The 19,455-nt window shown below is 51.2% G+C and overlaps 1 protein-coding gene across 3 annotated transcripts in view; it reads right to left on the bottom strand.

The window, feature by feature from the left end:
* Positions 1-370: 370 nt before the first annotated feature.
* PLXNA2 (plexin A2) overlaps positions 371-19,455 on the bottom strand; it is a 140,319-nt gene continuing 121,234 nt past the window's right edge. For all 3 annotated transcript variants that reach the window (XM_077190609.1, XM_077190610.1, XM_054648973.2), the window contains exons 22-32: positions 18,071-18,339; positions 14,224-14,290; positions 13,523-13,669; positions 12,568-12,727; positions 12,283-12,386; positions 7,810-7,909; positions 5,541-5,731; positions 4,260-4,429; positions 2,478-2,690; positions 1,639-1,789; positions 371-655 (exon numbers count right to left, since the gene is read on the bottom strand). In XM_077190609.1, coding sequence (XP_077046724.1) covers positions 560-655; positions 1,639-1,789; positions 2,478-2,690; positions 4,260-4,429; positions 5,541-5,731; positions 7,810-7,909; positions 12,283-12,386; positions 12,568-12,727; positions 13,523-13,669; positions 14,224-14,290; positions 18,071-18,339 — 1,668 coding nt within the window. In that variant the 3' untranslated portion in view covers positions 371-559. The remainder of the gene's footprint in view (positions 656-1,638; positions 1,790-2,477; positions 2,691-4,259; positions 4,430-5,540; positions 5,732-7,809; positions 7,910-12,282; positions 12,387-12,567; positions 12,728-13,522; positions 13,670-14,223; positions 14,291-18,070; positions 18,340-19,455) is intronic.

Genomic DNA, 19,455 nt, shown 5'->3' with positions numbered 1-19,455 from the left:
GCTGTAAGAATCCAAAACGAAGACATTTTGGTTTTCCAGACGTTCCAATTGTGTGACAGTCCATTTGCAGAATGCCTGAGCCGTGTCCTTGGAAGGCTCTCAGGGACAGGATTCGGACCTGATCCTCCTTGCCAGGATTATCTCTATGGCCTCTGTGGTTTTTGCTCTATTTTTTTTTTTCTTTTTCTTCCTTTGTTTTTTAATTTTTTTTAAAAAAACCCTTTAAATAAAGTTTTATTTTCCAATATACATTAAACAACTTTCATGCAAAGCAGCAGTCGTGGAGACATCCAGACTTTCCAGGCTCCTTCTTTCTGCGTGCACTCAAAAAAATTATCCACCTTGCTTGGACTTTGATGCAGATGCTTCATCTTCTTCCCTTCCTGCCCTTTCAAACTGGATCCTGTATGATTTTTGAACACAGCCAGTCCTTGAGCCAAGCTCTGCTCTCTCCAGAAGAGCCTTGGGGGGGTGTGTCCAGTGCCTTCCTTGCTTGTTCTCCCTCCAAATTCCCGAGAGTCCGCGCGATGCTCTGCCCTTTGCTGCCCGTGACCTTTCTTCAGCTCTCGAAGGACATGGCCCCAATGAGTTGCTCTACTTTGTAAGCCAAGCGCTGCCTCCGAGCCTGCTCGTCCTGCTCCAGAGCTCCGATGAGCTGGGGGGGAGAACAGGAAAAGGGGGAAGAAAATGAATCAGAGAGAGAAATCAGCGTGAGAGAGGAGGTGGGAGAGGTGGGTGGGCAGCGAGATGTGAGCAGCTCCATGTGAGGAGCTGTGAAATCCCAATAAGTAGCAAAGCAACTTGGCTGTCACTGGTGTGTTGGACCCCTCCGTACCCACCCAGCAAAAACCACTCTGGTGCCTTGGACTCCACATTTCTGGTGCCTTGGAGTCCACGTTTCTTGTCTCGTTTAGCAGGAAAGTGATGAGATTTTTCAAGCCTAATGGGAAAATAGCCGTGGTGTTGTATCACAAATGGCTACATGCAGTTCAATGACAAAACCCTTCCATTTCGTGGACGTAATTACAAAATCGGTTCTTCTTGCAGAGAAATGAAGGGGTGGAACAGATGGCGAGAACTTGGTTTCAAGTGATGCATTCATTAAAGGAGCTCAGGCTGCCAGGAAGCCTTTGCAAAGCGGAGCCTGTGCCACTACAACGGGGATTTGGACCGTGCTGCTCCCAAAGGACACCGAGGTTTCTGGGGAGCTTTGATGGGTCATGAATATTTTCCACTTCACTGGGTGCGTGCCAGAGCTGAGGTATCCAGGTGCTCCCACAATATTTCAGCTCTCAACCCTCCTGGGGAGGATGCTACAAGTGTGGCCAATCCCCAACCCCTCTGTGCGTGAAGAGAACAGTGGGGCAGGAGCAGCGCCAGCTACAGCTGGGCTGAACCCAGGGAAGGGAGGGCAAGGAGCTCTGGGAGGCAGCAGAGGGATCCCTACACAGCCCAGCACTGCATCTGCTCTCCCACACACCTGCCATGGGGCCCTGTCACCCTGGGGACACCGTGGCCCAGGGGACACCATCACTCCAGGGGACACCATCACTCCAGGGGACACCACCATGGCCCAGGGGATGCCATCACTCCAGGGGACACCACCATGGCCCAGGGGACACTGCTGCCCACACCCACCTCCTCGCTGTACTTGCTGACGTAGGAGTAGATCTCGTTGAGGGCGCTCAGCATGTTGAACTCCACGGCGTGCAGGCGCGACTGCTCGGCGAGGTAGGCGTTCATGTCCTGGTCACTGATGGCCGGGAGCTTGGCAATGTCGGCGTAATACCTGCAGGAACGAGGGGAAAAATGAGAAACAGGCATGCCCCAAATGCTCCTGTTCCCCCTGGGATTTAAGCTAAGCTCTGCAGGGATAAAAACAGCTTTTTGCTTTGTGTTTGCATCCAGCAAAATGGGATTCTGGGCTTTAATGAGCTGAAAACGGGAGCAGCGGTGCTTGGTGGGGCTGAGAACCACCCTGCAGCATCACTGGTGGTCCTTGTGTCCTTCACAGACACATTTTATGAAAAATCCTTGGGATTTTTCCTCCTGAGAAGCTGAGAGGCCTCAGGAACAAAATGCAAACAATGGTTCTCTGCTGCTGTGGAATGCAACAGGTGCATCTGGGATTGGTCTCATGTGGTTGTTTCTAATTAATGGCCAATCACAGTCCAGCTGGCTCGGACAGAGAGTCCGAGCCACAAGCCTTTGTTATCATTATTTCTTTTGCTATTCTTAGCCAGCCTTCTGATGAAATCCTTTCTTCTATTTTTTAGAATAGTTTTAATATAATATATATGATAAAATAACAAAACAAGCCTTCTGAAACACGGAGTCAGATCCTCCTCTCTTCCCTCATCCTCGGACCCCTGTGAACACGGTCACACTTGTGCTTCCCTTCCACTCAAGATGCTCTGTCCTGAGATCCATGGCGTTTCAGGGCACCCTGCACCCCGACTCCCACGTGCTGCCCTCACCTCTCCACCCAGCTCTTGTAGCTGGGGATGTCCTTGGCGTAGAGCAGCTTGTTGGAGGGGGAGTCCTTGCCCAGGCGGTGCTCGGAGGTGGAGCAGGAATCCATGAAGGTCTGAGCCACCACGGACAGGCAGGCGTCCGTGATGCTGCCCTTGTGGATGTCGAACACGAACTGAGGGTTTTTGATCACGTTCACCCAGAAGCGGAGGGGGAGGCTGGGAGGCAAAGAGAGAATTGGAATGAAATGAAATGAAATAAGACAAAAGGAAAGGGTGCATGCTGTGCATGGTGCTCCCAGGCAGAACACGAGCGGTGGGGAGAATAAGAGAAGAATTTAAACAGGAGCTGGGCTGAGGCCATCAAGCACCAGTTAGCCCAGTGTGCCCAGTGCTGCTGGTGGATCCTGCCATGCCCAGGAGCTGCTCCAGGCTCAGATCCCACACGGAGCAGTGGAGGAGATGGGGCAGGGCAGAGCTGGGCAGTTTGGGGATACTGGGGGGGCACCTGCAGGAGGAGCTCAGCAGAGCAGGGTCAGTGCGGGGTGAGCAGGGGCAGCCCTGGCACTGATCAGCTCTGCCCAGCTGCTCTCCAGGACCCACGGGCTGGCAGCAGGAACCACAGGCTTTGTCCCCAAATCCCGGGGCCTTTGCAATCAAAGGGGAATTATTATTCCTTTTTTTCTCTGGCTGTATAGCAGGATCAAAAAAGCAGCTGCTGCTTTCTATTACCTTTCAAGTCGCAGCTCTCTCTGTCTCTCCAGCTCGCTGAAGGCTGCAGCCTTAACTCTTGCAGTGCTGCAGGAGAGCAGCTCAGCCCCAGCCCCAGACACCCCAGCTCCCTCTTCCAAACTTCCATTTGCTTCAACCTGCTCCAGGGGCAGCCTTCTCCCACATCCCCACAAAAATTCCCTTTCTGGAAATGCTGCAGCTCAGCTGAGATGGGGGAGAAAGAAGGTCCAGGCCTGGTGGGGCCTGTTGGCTCTGGCAGACCAAACTCTGGTGGTCATTGCTTTCTTTTTTTCTCGTAATTTCTTGCGGTTCTACAGTTTTTATCCCAATAACTCCTTCTAAGGCTTTAAATTAATCATTTTGAGCTTCCTGCTGCCTTAGCAGGGAAGCAGTTTTTGCAGCCATGATGATTAGAGACCTTTTAAACCACGAGGGACTCAGGGGAAAATGCAAGGTCTTCAGGGAACAACCATTTGTTGTGCTTTTTTTATTCCTTTCTTGCAGAGGTAAATTTCCAACCCACAGAGGTTTTAATCCTAAAATAGCAGCAGAGGCAGAGATGTGGGATCTCCCACTGTTTGGAGAGGCTGGACCTGGCTGTAGCCCATGCCTGAGGCATGCAGAGCTGGCTCCTTCTCCCTGTGCCACCTCCTGCTGGAGCCCAAATGCCCCAGGTGCTTTCCAAAGTGATGGGAAAGGTGCAGCCACTGGCTGAGCTCCCCCTCCCAGCCAGTGCTGGCAGCACAGGGCAGGCACTGGAACCTTGGTTTCCACTCTTTCCAAAGCCCAGATGTGCAGATCTACAGCCTGAGGGCAGTGTCCAGCTCCCACCCTGGGCAGAGCGATAGCCAGGCTGTCTCCCTTCTCTTCCAAATCAGGATATTTCAGGATTTTAGCATCCTGTGAACACTGGCAGCCCACCGAGGCTCCCACCCCGTGAGCAGCACAGCTTTGTGTCCCTCTTTGGGGCTTGGCCATTCCCAACCCATCCCAAAACCATCCCCTACATCATTCTTTGCCCAGAACCACCCGTATTCGCCTCCTTTCCCCCGTTACCAGTTGCTCTTCCAGGTGTGCCGGACGTCGGTGTCGTGGATGCCGTGCTTGTCCGCCTGCTCGTCCAGGAAGTCGAACATGTACTTGATGGCCAGGGGCAGGGCACTGCCACGGTGCACCGTGCTGAACAGCGTCTCAAACAGGTCATCCACGAACTTCTGCAGCGTGCCCTGGTGGCAGGAGGGCAGAGCAGACAGCTTCTAGCTTTGTGTTTTTTTGTAATGTGATTTTATTCAGGGGTTTGTTTGCCTCTGCGCAGGGTGGGGGCAATTGAGGTTTTCTCTTGGAAAGGCTTCATTTCACCAAGGGTTTGGGAATTTCCAGCTTGTGGGCTTCAATCAACAAAAAGGAGATTCCCAGAGCCAGAAGATACAGAGGGGATAAATGAACATTGACAAACATCACCCCCAGTGTGATCAGAGACACCTGGTCTGGGAAATGATTGATAAGAGAACCAAAGCATGAGGCCCAAATTAGCACTGAAAGGATCAATAACCAATAGGAGATCAAGTACTGAGAATTGTGTAATTTAGAAGCAGTGAATGTGAATTTCCTTGGAGGTTTTATGTACAAATATGTGAAAAATGGGGTAAAACCCCATGTGCGATGGGATGATTTTCACAACCCAGGCATGTGTGGAAGAAATGATTTCTATTGCACATCCTGGCCAGAATAAAGTAATGCCTAATTCTCTAATATTGAAAAGATGCTGTTAGAAGTCTCTGTTTTTCCTGCAGTTTTGGTGACAGAAGCAGCAATCCAGGGGGTGAGGGGAGGGACAGGCACTCCCCTGGCCAAGCAGTGATGGCAGGAAGAGACGCCAAATGTTACCAGCCCCAAAAAGTGCCACCACAGATCCCATGGGAATAACCAAGGTTGGGGTCTTTCAAAAAGCTCCAGCCTGCAGCTACTCACTCATTTACTCTCTATTTCTAACCTGAAATAATTTATTTTTTGCTTTCCAGAGCCCAGCTGTGTTATCCACACTGATGAGCACGTAGGGGAAAGCAGGAAAATCATATCTGGTTGAGGGAATAGGTAAATATTTCCAGGCACTGCTTCATCCACCAATTTGTGAATCGGTGAAGTTTTAACAGTGTGCAAAAAAAAAAAAAAAAAAGGAGAATTGCAGCAATTGCCTTGAGTGTGAGAAAATCTGGGCTGGGCTTCTGCTGCTGCTCCAGGACTCTCCCAGTGCCAGGAACACCCAGCCAGGCTGGGAGCTGAGCCTCACCAGGACCCCCTCGCCGTGCGTTCCCCAGGTGAATCCAGCCCAGTTACCTTTGTAGCCAGCAGCCTGGTCAGGTAGATCTCAGACACCATCTTGCTGCCCCTGTCCCCTTCCTTCTGGTCGCCGTGGTCGTGGTTCTTGACCAGGTGCCAGACCTTGACGCCGCTCTCCAGGTCGGGGGTGATCATGGGCGCGCGCGAGCGGAGGCTGTCGGGGCTGCCCGTGTAGCGGAACGTGGAGTCTGAGCCAGGGAGAAAGGCTGGTCACGCTCACAGCAAAACCCTCCTGCACTTCCTCAGTGTCCTCAGCAGGGATGATAGTGCCCAAATTGCTGGCACTGGGGTTTTTTGGTTGGTGGGTTTTGGTTTTTTTTTTTGGCGGGGAAATGAAATGGAAAACCCGCACGGTTTTGTTTCGCGCGCGTTCTCGTTCTATGCGGTCAAAATTTGGCAAAAATCTGTGGTGGTCTCCATTCAACAAAAAACCTCAGAATTGAGCTTTTTTTTCCCCTCCCAATATGGCCTTTCCTGCCCCATTCACATCCTTTCCTCCTCATACAGATCCACACAAAAATCCTCCCTGAGTCACAGCTCGCACACAGCCCCGGGCACTGACTCCTGCAGAAGCAGAGCTCCAATTTCAGGATTTTGTAAATAATGAGGAGCTGCCCAGCACAGCCAGCGCAAAGGGCAGGAGAAGCTGCTGAGCTTGTCCTTGAGGCTTTCAGGAGAGCAGAGAGGACTCAAGCTGAGCATCAACAGCAGAGCCTGAGGCCAGTCCTGCCCCCTGTGCCATCCCTCATGCTGTCCCCCATCCCAGCCTCATGCTGTCCCTGCTGTCCCTGCAGGAAAAGGGAGCTCAAAGGGCACCAGACAACTTTCCCTGCATTGCTCAGAAACCATGGGGACATTTGGCACATGTTTTTATATATTTCCCTTCCCAAAGAATGTCCCTCCCTCGATCCCCAGCATCTCCAGGATGAGACATGAGGCTGAGGAGCCCAAATGTGCCCTGCTGGATTTTTCCTCCTGCTACATTTCTTTGTTCTCTGGGAATCTCGTGCATTTTCTCAAGTTCAGCCTTCAATTCACTGCTCCCCCTCCTCGTCAGGAGTGTGGGGATCGATCGTAAATCAGCTGAGGGAAATACTCAAGTCATTACCAAAGTAGCTGGATTTTCATCCCTGATTAAGGCTTAGATAAATGAGTGCTCCAACTGATATAATTAAGGAGACAGACAGGGGGACAGCTCAGGAAGCATGCAGTAATTCTATTTTTAAACATATCTCTGTACTGATATATGACAGGGGAAGTAAATAAGTATCTAATTTAAATTCTGCCGGCACAATTAGAAATATTAATCTTAACATGAGCAATGATTGCTCGTATTGGTGCTTTGCAAAAGCTTTTCCAGCTGACAGAGATCAATGAGCACTGAGGGCTCAGGCTGTGAGACCCAGCCTTGGTTTTTCCATCACCTGCACTATGGGATGTGTGGGCCTGCACCTGGCAGGGAAAAATGCCTTTTCTCCTGGTTTTTACCTCAAGACTCCCCTGGTTTTGGCTCCTCAGAACACTCACTCGAGCTAAAAACCAACATTATTTTGGGAGCTATAAACAAGAGGAGGAGATGGGTTTGTCAGGAGACTTTTTGCTGGTAAAACACTCTGTGAAATGAACGATAATGAAAGATCAGCACTCGAGAGATTTTGCCACTGCTGCCTTTTATGGAAGTCTATTATTACAATTATTGTGGATTTAGTGTTCCAAGCGTGCACCTGGCACCTTGCAGGCTCATTTTCTCAGGCTGCAGCATCTTCAGGGACCCTCTGGAATGTGCTGAGCCCTTCTATTATGCAAATCAGGAATTCCCAGGTGTGCACATCCCTGCACTCTGTGCTAAGATTGCCCTTCCCCATTTGTGACCCATTAGCTCAGAGCTCAGGATCCTGCACTTGGGGAGGAACAGGGGGAGGATCAGATAAATCAGGTTTATCTGTGGTGCTGCTCAGGGCCAAGGGTCTCAAAGATCCTCTCCTGCATCACCCATCCCCTCTGAGCCCTTGGACCTTTCCCAAACCCCACACTCCCAAAGGCTGCTCCTGTTCTTGGCATTTCCTTTCCCCTCCTCTCACCTTTCCTGGTCCTTTTGCTGCTCTCACAGCTGGAAAAGCCTTTGCAATCCAAACCAGCAGCCAGGGATTGTTTTTCCGTTTGGATTTCCACTTGTTTTGGGCGGTTCTTTGCGGGGAGCTGCTGCTTTTTCCCCACCTACACCCCAGTGTGCGTCCATCCCATCCCTTCCCATCCCACTTCTCACCGTATCTGCTGATGGATGTGCGGGAGATGCTGGCAGAGGCAGGAATGTTGTAGGAGGAGGTTTGCTTGGGCACCAGAGCCACCACGGAGCGGTCGGACACCTGGGGAGGCAAAGCAGGACCAGTCACCAGCCAGGGGGATTCCCTGCCCACCCCGTGATCCCAGGCTGCTGATCCAGCAAATCCAGGGAAGGGCAGCCCAGGACACGCTCCCTGAGCCCTGTGCTGGGTCAGGCTGCAGCAGGAGGCCGAGGGAAGCGAGGGATAAATCAAAAGATGTGGTGAAGATGCTTTTGGTCGTTCTGATTTAAGGTTATGCCTTACCCAATAAAAATGAGAATCTCAAGAATTGTTGTGATCCAATTAAAGTAACAATGCAGAGGGAATAAAAGGGCTGTAATAACGTTATGGGCCATAAAACATTCCTATTAAACCATTTTTTATTTTAGCAATTTTTACGAACTTTAAAAGTTTGATTTACAGCGGAGCAAGTCATAAAGCCATCTTTCAGGGTATTTAATTGTTATCCCTTTACTGCTCCAGAGAAGGAATTAAACACTGGGAAGTCAAACTATAAATGAACATTAGCACTAACAAGGTTTCGTTACAGCAGATTTTAGTAGCCATGTTTAATTTTATCCTCCCTATAAATCTGGTAGTCACTGGAAGTTTTCTAACTTATTCCCCTTAATTAAGGAGCTGCAGGTTTCCAGGGAATGGGCCTGAGGAGCTTTTAATTTTGAACTTGTGACCTGTGGTGCAGCACAGTGAGGGAGCACAGAGCCACCACGTCTTGCCAGGACTCAGCAGATGCTTTTTAGAGGCTCAGCACAAAAGAAATGCCTCTTCCTGCTGCAGGAATTGCCTTTTGGGGCTAAACCATGCATTATCTGCCAGGACTCAGGAGATGGACTCAGCACTGACCCCATGAATGGAGGTTTTGGCTCCCCCAGCAGCTCCAGGGGTCTGTACCCTATCTGCAGCACCAAGGTGAGCTGCACACAATGACCTGTGCTGCCTCCAAGGCTTTGGGCTCCATCCAGATGAAAGGTTTCATGGAAATCCGAGTTCTTATTATTGCTGGTGATAGTGGAAATAATAGTTACTTGTGTTTCACGGCACAAAAGTGAGATTTTTCTAAGCAAAACACTCCAAACACCTCCATAATTTCCTTTGCTGCTCCTGCCTCACTTCATCCAATTTATTAAGCCAGTGGAAGGAGTGATCAGTGCTGATATTATTTTCTTGGGCTGTTATTAGCTTCCATTCCAGCTCCATCTCACCAGGGAGAAACCCGAGCCCGGGGTGCTCCAGTGCCGGATCCATTTCCACCAGGGCTGTGCTTTACTGGGAGAGAGGCACTAAAAATTCCACACACACACACAGAAAGAGCCCTCTCACTCAGTAAATTCGGGGTGGAATGGCTGCTGTCAGCTCAGCCCCAGCAGCTGCAGAGCAGCCTCAGGTGGAGCACGCGTTTGTGCGCTGCCACAGCACCCCCGGGACGCGCCCCGGGCTGCCTGGCTGCTCTACAACTTTATAAATATTCTGATTATTCTACGAGCTGGAAACACGGGGCACAAAGCACCTTAAAGACAGGGAAAGGGAAAGCTGGGCAGGGGGAGGAGGGAGCCCAGGCCTCGGAGCTGTGTCTGCGCGGGGCAGCGAGGGCACGATGATGATTCCAGCTCCGCGTCCACACCACCCTCGCTCCCTAAGCCTCATTTTCCACCCAAACCTCCCCTTTCTCCTCCTAATTTTTCATTTAAAGCAGCTTCCTGGTCTCCTGGCCTCTCCAGACTGGAAGGGGCTGACAGGTATTCATGCTCTGCTGCCTCTGAGTTAACCCTGCGTGAGCCACTGTAAATCATTCCGTATGAAATTCAGGGTTTCATTTTTCCTGAGTGAAACTACACGGGGTAGGACTCTCCCATGGAGTTTAATGGCCATGAAGCCAAAAGGATACTGCACAAATGTAATACAATTCCCTGCCATGTGTAACAGCTCTGGAGAATTAAACAAAGAATTACACTTATTTAAGCTACACATCTATTTTTATAAATGAAGAAATAAGCAGGAGGTGAACAGTTCTCTCTATAATTTCATAAAGTGGTTCAAAACTATTAGAAAGGTGAACATTTCTCTTTAATTCCAATTTGGGTTTTGAATGTGAAGGCTTCCCATGAAAAATGCATTTGATCAGTTATTGTATTTTTGTGATTCTAATGTAGAAAACAAAAGCAGCGAAATCCAACACCCAGGTGTGGAGCTGGGAAACCCTTGGGATTAAATAAATAACCAACCTCGGGGCACGGTGAGGAGGAGGAAGAGGAGGAGGAGGAGGAGGAGGAGGAGGAGGAGGAGGAGGAGGGTGCTTTGGAGCCCTGGAGCTGCAGGAATGGGGCTGTGGGGAATGGATCCTGGGAATGAGGAGCACCAGGAGGCTCCTGCAGCACCTGTCCAAGGGACACACCTGGAACCTGGGCTGAGCATCCCCCAGCACCACCTGTAAACACAGGGATCTCCCCTGCCTTCAGAGCAGGATAGAGACAAAACAGCTCTGCATAAAAAATGGGCAGGGCTTTGCAAAGCAGCTTTCACTTCTTTCCTAGAGATCATCTTTACCCTTCTTCTGGAAATCCACATTTATTTTAATGGTTTGAACCACACCTGGCTCATGTGTCACACTCCTGTTAAACGCTGAGAGCACATGGAACCCCAGTGATTTTACACCCTCCTAAAGCTGGGACTTTACTGTGCAGTCCTGGAACATCTGTAGGTTTGATACCTAATAAAAACTTCTACTCCGACAGAAAAAAAAACCCCCAAAAAAACCAAACTGGTAAGAATAAAATAAAATTTTAAATAAATAAATAAATAAATATATATTTATTTAAAATTTATCTATGTATATTAATATAATACATAAAAATATTTTTATATATAATATATATACTTTTATATACTTTTATATATATAATTTTATATATATATTTTATATATATATATAATTATATATATAATTTTATATATATAATTATATATATAATTTTATATATATATATTTTATATATATATATATATATATATCAGTTAGTTTTTGAAATCCTGTCAAAGCTCGCCTTGACAGGGTTTCTGCTGCAGTGAACAGAATTTGGCTTCTCTGTAATGCCTGAGAGAGCTCAGTTGGGCTGAGCAGAGCTGGGGCTCGTGTCCCTACCTGGCTGGGTGTCTGGCTGCCAACTCCTCCCTTCTTCCAGAGCAAACCTGACATTCAAATGGCAGCAGGAGCTGCAGCATCCCGAGTGCTGCGAGGATTTTGTTTATTTTAAGGGGAAGCTTTTGGCTCAGGTTTTCCCACAGGCTCTGGAACAGAAGTGCTCCCTCCCCCAGCATCCAGCACACATCAGACAAGCACAGCTTTCACTTGTGACTTCCTGACGATGACTTTTAAAGATCAAGGCATAATAAAGTCGCGCTGCTTCCCTGCATGTTGGTTAATCCCTTGCAACTGTCAGGTAAAACAGATTTTTAGGAACAATGGAATTAATCTGCGCAACTTCTCTGACATTTTATGGTAATCTGTGTTTAAATCCTGCGGGCTGCTTGGAAAAGTTGACCCTGGAGGTGCTTTTTAACATGCACTGTGCATATTGATGGCACTCTCCTGCCTGGCTCCCTGATTGCAGGGCTCCTGTCAATACTGGCTCCCATTCAAGTCCCCCAGCGTGAGTCAGGCTGATGGACTGGAGATGCTGGATAAACAGGGAGAGATGCCAGATTAAACACTAAACACTTCTGGGGAGGTGGTGATGGACAGGAGTAGGTTACAGTCCCAATTAATGCACTTATCCTGTGCTGCAGACAGGCTGGGAGGGAAAGCCTTTGATTCCCTGCAGCCAAACCTTCCTCAGCCCCCTCCTTGCCTCTCTTCCCATCTTCTGCTTTGATTCCCTCCAACCAAACCTTCCCCAGCTCCCTCTTTTCCAATCTTTCACACTGTGAGGAGCCCTTTCACACAGACTCTGCCCTATCCAGAAGATAAAGATGACAAGAATTTCTTAGGCCTTCTCACCCACCCTGTGTGAGCATTTCACTGCCTGGCTCCACTTCTCTTCCTTTGTTCCTCCCCTGCTGCACTCCAGGCTGCCCCAGCCCCCAGACCAAGTCCTGAGCCCCCCGTGCTGCCCTCCCCAGGCCCCTCATCCCCAGCAGTGCCAGCTCAGCCCCTGCACTGCTCCCTCTGCCTCCCTCCCACGGCTGGCAGGTTCAATTTAGCCAATTTTCAACTCTGCTGCTTCCTTTGAGCTCCGTGTCAAGGCTGCTTTCCCCCCTAATGCTGAAGCACATGGAACCCTTCTGGTTTATCACACAGGCTGTCTGCCTGGGCACAGGAGGCACTGGGAATTGGGTTCCTGTTGCTCTTTTCCCCGCTGGCAGCTTGCTGGGGGCTGTCAGTGGGGCTGCTCCCTCACCTGGTAGTGCACCAGGGTGTTCAGGCGCTTCCAGTCGCCCTCGATCTTGGTGGTGATGTCCTCATCCTGCAGCACCACGCGGGCAATGCGGCCCTGCCGCCACTCTGGGGACGGGGAAAGCCACGGTCAGAGGGTGCCAGCCCCACCAGGGATCCCCCCCAGCCCCTCTGATCCCCCCCAGCCCCACCAGGGATCACCCCCAGCCTCTCTGATCCCCCCGGGGATCACCCCCAGCCCCTCTGATCACTTCCCTCCCTTTCTCCCTCCAGGCAGGGCAGCCCCTACCCAAATCCATGTCCACAGCTCTGGGTCTCTGGGAGTAGGGGACGTTTTTGTACACAGCATCCAGGATCTTCTCCTTGACCTGGGTGATGGTGTCGCAGTTCAGCACCTTCACGGGGATCTCTGGGCTGTTCTCGTTGTCTGGGTTCACGCAGTTCAGGATCTGCAGGAGGAGAAGCACACCATGCTCTGAAGGAGAGGTGCAACCTCGCTGCAGCCCTAAATGCATCCCTGCTACTGCATCTGTGATATTTACACAGTTACTGCTGAGAGAGGGGCCCTGGGTGTCCATTCCCACTGGCTGCAGGAGGGCAGTGCCCAGAGCACAGGGAGGTAAAGCATTCCCCTCCCACCCGAGGGGAAATGGCAGATTTGTCTTTACAAACAAGCTGTGGGGCTGCTGGTGGATAAAACCAGCACTGGGAGAAAAAAGAAACGATGGGAAGGATTCCAGTGATTGATGAATGGGAAAAGGTATTTGCTTTTACAAATAAACTTTAGGTTTGATGATAAATGAAATTAGACATTGAAAGATGAAAGAAACAATGGGGAAGGAAAAAACCCTAAATTCCATAAGAATTAAAAGTTAAAACGGAGGGCTGTACATTAGAGGGGAATCTTTGGTATCAGGTGTTTTGGAAAGTCTGTACCTTTCAAGTACCTCAGAAAAGGGGAAAGAGAGAAGGAAATGTGGCCAGAAATTGGGATAAAAAGGGAGGCTGCATCCTCCAAAAATGTGAGAGATCCCAGGGGAACACCCCATGGCCTCTCCCTTTATTGGAATAAAGCCAAAAAGGACTCCTCTGTCTCCTTTTTGGACACAAACCTCTGGTGTCTGTGGATTCATTTTCCTGACACACCTGTGACCTGGGGCCACACCTGGCTGGGACACGTGTCCTCATTGCCCAGCAACACTCACAGCCCAGGCAGGGCCCTGATCCCTGGATTTGTCACTCACCAGGGTCTTGTACTCGATCTGCTGCCGGATGAGCTTGTCCTCGCTCAGGGAGTACCGCGCCTCCCCCGTGATGGCATCGATGGGGCCCTTCTCCATCTGCTGCTTGATGGCACAGTAGAGCATGAACAGGGGCTCCCCAGCACATTCCTGCACCACAGGAGGACACAGGGCTCGCCAGGGGGAAGGTGCCTCTCCTCCTGTGCCAGCCCTGGTTGGATTCGCCCCAGCACAGGCTCAGCCCCACGGGCTCAGCCCTGAGCACATGAGCGGCCCAGCAGCTCCTGGAGAGCTCAGCCAAAGCCCTGAGCTTCACTGCTCCATGGCTGTGTTGTCTTTGGCAGGGTAAATCCCTGCTGAGCCTTTATGGCTGTAAAAAAATGGAATTTGAGATCTCGATCTCACCACTCACTCCCCTGGAGTCAGTGGGGCTTCCAAAGCCGCAAATGAAGTTAAAACTATGGAAGCTGAGGCATGAAGATGTGAGAATTCCCCACAAGTACCAGAGAGGTGTAACAGAACCTCCTTTAGTGGGAATTACTCGGGGAGACCTGAGGCTTGGGGGAGGCTGTGAGCATGGAGCAAATTTCCACCTTTCCCTCCTTGCCACTGCATCTCTTGGAGCCTGATGGAAGAGCTTCACCCTGCCGGGGTGTTTGGAGGCTGAGAGAGCAGAGCAGGATCCCCGCTCCACCTCTCCTTACCTTGAGGAACCTGTGGAGCAGGAAGGCAAACCAGTTGGTCAGCATCTTCTCGGCCACAGACTCGGTCCTGGGGGAGGCAGGAGGGCAAACATCACACACGGAGCCCAGAAACTGCACCGAGGGCAGCAGCAGCGCTGTCCCTGTCCCTGTCCCTGTCCCTGTCCCTGCAGCCCATCCCAGCCTGCTGGGGCCGGTGACAGCCAGCCTGGTGACACTCAGCTCCCCGCACGTGGCGCAAATTACAGCCCGGCTCAGCCACTCGCTGGGATTTACAGCAGCTCCCGGCAATCAGGGACAGCCGAGTGACAATGGCAGGGAAATTGCAGCTTTCTCCGCAGTCCCACCCAGTGTCCTCTCCCCGCATTGTGCCCGACATTATCTCTAATTTAAATACAATGGCTCCTAATGGCAGCTTTCAACGCTGCCTCTGCAGGGTCCCGAGGTTTTGCTTAAAGCTCCACAGCCCCTTTTCCTGGGATGGGATGGGATAACGGGATGGGATAACGGGATGGGATGGGGTGGGATGAGATGGGATGGGGTGGGATGGGATGGGATGGGATGGGATGGGGATGGGGTGGGATGGGATAATGGGACGGGATGGGATGGGATAATGGGATGGGATAACGGGATGGGATGGGGTGGGATGGGATGGGATGGGATGGGATGGGGTGGGATGGGGTGGGATGGGATGGGGTGGGATGGGATGGGATGGGGTGGGATGGGGTGGGATGGGGTGGGATGGGGTGGGATGGGGTGGGATGGGATGGTTCTGGTAGTCGGGGGGTGTCACAAATTGGAGCCCCAGCCTCGTGCAGGGGGAAGCTGCTGTGACCATGTCCCAGGCCACCTGTGACCAGGACCATGCCCACCTGTGACCATGGCTTGGCCTGGCTCATCCTTCCCCTCATGGACACCAGGATCTGGTCCAAATTCCAGCAAGCAAAGAGGGATGAATGCAATTCCCTTCCCTCTGGGGGCTGACCCCTCTGCCCTCGCCATGGGCCAGGTCACCTCCTCCCCGACCTGGAGAGGGTCACATCTCACACTCCACTCCTTTTTTCCCTGTTCTTCCCTTTAAGTGAGGGGCTGCCTCTTGCTCTCAGTCCCCACAGCATTCCAAGTGCTTGGAATTACAAGCACACACCAAAGAAGCACAGGGCTTGATTCCAAAGCCAGGCAGATCAAAAATAAACAGGAGCCAGAGATTTCAACAAACAAAAACTGACACCAGTCGGCCAACAGACCTGGGGTAACATCATCCATCATCTCCTAGGATGGCAACATCTGTCAGGAATTCGTGAAAATGTCTCCAGATCCCCGAAGAATTTAAGGCTGAATTGATTAACTGCCTAAAAATTCATCCTACAAATTGACACTCACGTCGTTCTCCTGTTTGAAATATTTCAGGCACCCAATTAAAGAGAAGAAGCACCAGCACCCTTCCAAACAGCCCTAGAAAATGGAGAGGCACTGACACAAGCCACAGACGAGGTGAAAAACTCAGAAAATAACACATTCAGGGCTTCAGGGGGAATATTAATTTAATAAACTACTTTGTTCATAGAATATTAAATGAAGAACTAGCAAGTCTCCCAATTAGCCCTCCCTGTGAAGCTGCTGTGTCCTCTCCCTGTGGGCTGCTCATGACACCAGCTCTGCAAAAAGCACTGAAAAGTGGAGGGACAGAGAAGGTGGGGAATTTTGCAGGGAAGAATGGGATGGGATAGGGTGGGATTTATAGGATGGGGTGGGATGGAGTGGGATATTTGCAGTGTCTCAGTCCTGGGGACAGCCAGCAGTGGAGTCAATGCTGGGTTCATCCTCACTGCCCTGTGCTGGTGGAGAGGGGCAGCTCTCACCCTCCCTGGTGCTGGGAATGCCTGCATGGAGCATCCCTGCCCTCCTCTGCCTTGCAAATGGGAAACTGCCTCACAGCCCAGAGCCTGGCTTTTCTACTACACACAGAGGGCTCTGCTGAGCCCCCAAATCTGCTGAGCCCCCAAATCTGCTGCCAGGTTTTGAGCTGCCCCTACCAGCACCACTCTGTCCCATCACCAGGCTCTGGATGCTGTTAAGAATCTGCTCCAAAAATAAAAAGTAAACTCCTGGAGATTGCCAGGGCAGAGGAGAACCCCTAGACTTGGGGGAAACGCTCCTCATGCTGACCACAGAAGGAGGGCACAGCACAATCCAGAGATGATTTTCCAAAGGAGCCTGACAAGAGCGCCCAGCCTTGGCTGCTCCGGCAAGAAAACAAAGCTAAACAAAACGAGCTGGGAGAACCTAAAGAATAAATATGTGTTTTATTAATTCTCCCTGCTCTGTGTAGGTCTCCAAACTGCTGTTGCCAGCAAGCAGAGCAGCTGTTTGATTTAACGTCAACTTTCTTGCTGTCTCCCGCGAGGGGCAGCCGTGGAAGAAAGAGAGAAGGGAAAGCCAGGAAGAAAGAGGGAAAGAACTGAGTGTCAGTTATCAACTGCTGCCACCAGAGAGCTCAAAACGTTTTCAAAAATAGTGTTTCACTTCATGGCTGATCACTCCTTATTAAGTCAGAGCAGGGAGCTCCAGGCTGGGCTGGGCACAGGGTTGGGACAGGTCTCCAGGCCAAGGTTTAATAGGACCTGGAGTATCAGGACAAGGAATAAAGCTTTTAGACTAAAAGGGAGTAGATTCAGACTTGATATAAAGCAGGGATTTTTACAAGGGTGGTGAAACACTGGCTGAAATTGCCCAGATTGGTGGTAGATGCCCAATCCTGCGATTCCTTGTGCAATGGGTAAATCCTGGTGCAGGACAGACAGCCCAAAGGATAGACAGCCCAAAGGACAGACAGCCCAAAGGACAGACAGCCCCCAGCCCTGGCTCCTTGCTGGCTGCTCAGGGAGAAGTGGGCACAGCTCTTATCACCATCCCTGCGTTTTTTGGAGCGCCAGGAAAAGTCATTATTGATGGCTGAGGCAGAAGACGCCTTCCCAGTGACTCGTCAAACCACGGGGGAAATTAAGGCGGCTTCCTTTGCCAAGATGAGTTATTGCCTCCGCAAACACAGCCAGATTTAAAGCAATTTCCTGTCAAGTATATTCATTGTGGCTGCAGGGACCCCTGAAATTTTCCTGGAGCTGTGAAATCCTCCCCTCTCTCCAGTGTGATGCCAGCAGAGCCCCAGCACAGCCCAGGGGCAGCACTGGCCAAGGCCAGGCTCTGCAGGACTCCCAAGGATGGGGAGAACAGGGGCAGCCTTTTCCTTGTGCCCGCTGTTATGCCCCGCATTAATGCACATTTTTTCCCAATTTTCTTGCTGGCTCTTCCCAGCTCTGCCTCGGGTGAGTTGCTCAACCCATCCTGAGCTCCTGGCCCAGCTGTGGCACACAAATGCTGCTCCCCAGCCAGGCAGAGCCAGAGGATGTTGTCTGAGACCCTGTCCAGCCATCCCAGGGTAGGGCTAAGCCCCCGACCTGGAGACAGGTGAGGAAATGGATGGAGAGCAGCAATTCCCTTCCAACACCCTGCAGAGCCCTCAGATCACAGAATCCTGGAATTATTCAGGTTGGAAAAGACCCCTGAGACCATCAAGTCCAACCTGTGTCCAATCCCCACGTTGACAACAAGACCAGACCCTGCAGAGCCCTCAGATCACAGAATCCTGGAATTATTCAGGTCGGAAAAGACCCCTGAGACCATCAAATCCATCCTGTGTCCAATCCCTACATTGTCAACAAGACCAGCCCCTGCAGAGGCTGCACCACCTCCCTGGGCAGCCCCTCCCAGCCCTTTCCATGCAGGAACCCCTCCTGAAAGCCCCACCAGGCGCCCTCAGGACCCATCCCCTGCCCGCGCCCGGCCTCACCTGCGCAGGAGCAGCTTGGGGTGGTTCTTGTTCTCCAGGTTCTTCTCGATGAGGTCGGAGAGCAGCTGCTTGAGGACGTCGGTGGCGTACTCCAGCTTGCCCTGCAGCCCCGTCATGATCAGCGAGGCCACGTTGCCGCGGTCGCGCATGGAGAAGCTGCGCTGCAGCTCCAGCGTGCGGATGAAGGTCAGCAGGAACACCTTGTTGTTGATCAGCTGGGCAAAGAGCTTCAGGGCCTTCTCCACGCTCTGCTGCCCGTTCCCCTGCACCTGCAGGAGGAGATGGTGGCCGTCAGCTGTGGCACGGAGGGACAAGGGACAGCGGGGCAGCGCTGCCAGCACCAGGGTGGCCCTGCCAGCATCTCAGGAGCAGGGAATGGTTTGGGTGGGAAGGGACATAAAAATCTACTCATCCCACCCTCTGCCATGGTAGGGACACCTTCCACTGCCCCAGGGTGCTCCAGCCTGGCCTCAGTCACTTCCAGGGATCCAGGGGCAGCCACAGCTTCTCTGTGCCAGGGCCCCCCCACCCTCACAGGGAATAATTTCTTCCCAAGATCCCATTAACTCTGCCCTCTGGCAGTCTGAATCCATTCTCCCTGGTCCTGTCCCTGCAGTTCCTGATGAACAGTCCCAACTCCAGCTCTCTTGTCACCCCTTCAGACCCTGGAAGGTGCTGGGAGGTCTCCACACAACTTTATTTTCTCCAGACTGAACATTCCCAACCCTCCCAACCTGTTCCAGCCTCCTGAGGAACTTCCTGGCCTCCTCTGGAGATGCTCCTGCAGTTCTATGCCCTTCTCACATTGGGGGTATCAGGATGGTTTAACCCTGGCTGCACCCTCAGGATCTCAGCATCCCTGGATGTGGTTTCTGGTGCATTTTGAGCAAACCTCTCCCTGCTCAGCTGCCCTGAGCCCTGGCTGGGAGCTGCACCCTGTCCACACCATAAAGCAGCAGCCTGGAGCCTCATGGCCCCAGAAATGACACCCAGTTCTGCTTGTTCTGCACAAAAAGTGACACTCTTGTAAGTAAATTAAATACTAATTTAGACTATTGCTTTATTATGGGCCAAGTGTAAAAAATTAATTGAGGCTTTCAGCCAGTTGCGGATTCAAGTAATTCATTACAAGTGAAAATGATGAACTGCACGAAGCAACTCTTTACCAAACCATCTTGGAGAGTTATGTATTGGTTTTACTAACGTTACATAATTAAGCAACTGTGTAATTGGCAACACATTTATCACTTCTGCAATTCTGTTTTTCATGAGTAAAAAAAAAAAAAAAAAAGCATTCATATTTGTTTGCTGGAGTGTCAGCTTCTTTGGCAACTCCAACAGCAAACATAATGCATGGAGCTGGAGAACTCGGAGCAGGAATGGGC

This window comes from Agelaius phoeniceus, chromosome 25, assembly GCF_051311805.1.
Source record: "Agelaius phoeniceus isolate bAgePho1 chromosome 25, bAgePho1.hap1, whole genome shotgun sequence".
In the NCBI taxonomy this organism is placed as follows: Eukaryota; Metazoa; Chordata; class Aves; order Passeriformes; family Icteridae; genus Agelaius; species Agelaius phoeniceus.
Note: the sequence above shows the minus strand (reverse complement) of the source record. Positions and strands in the feature narration are given on the sequence as shown.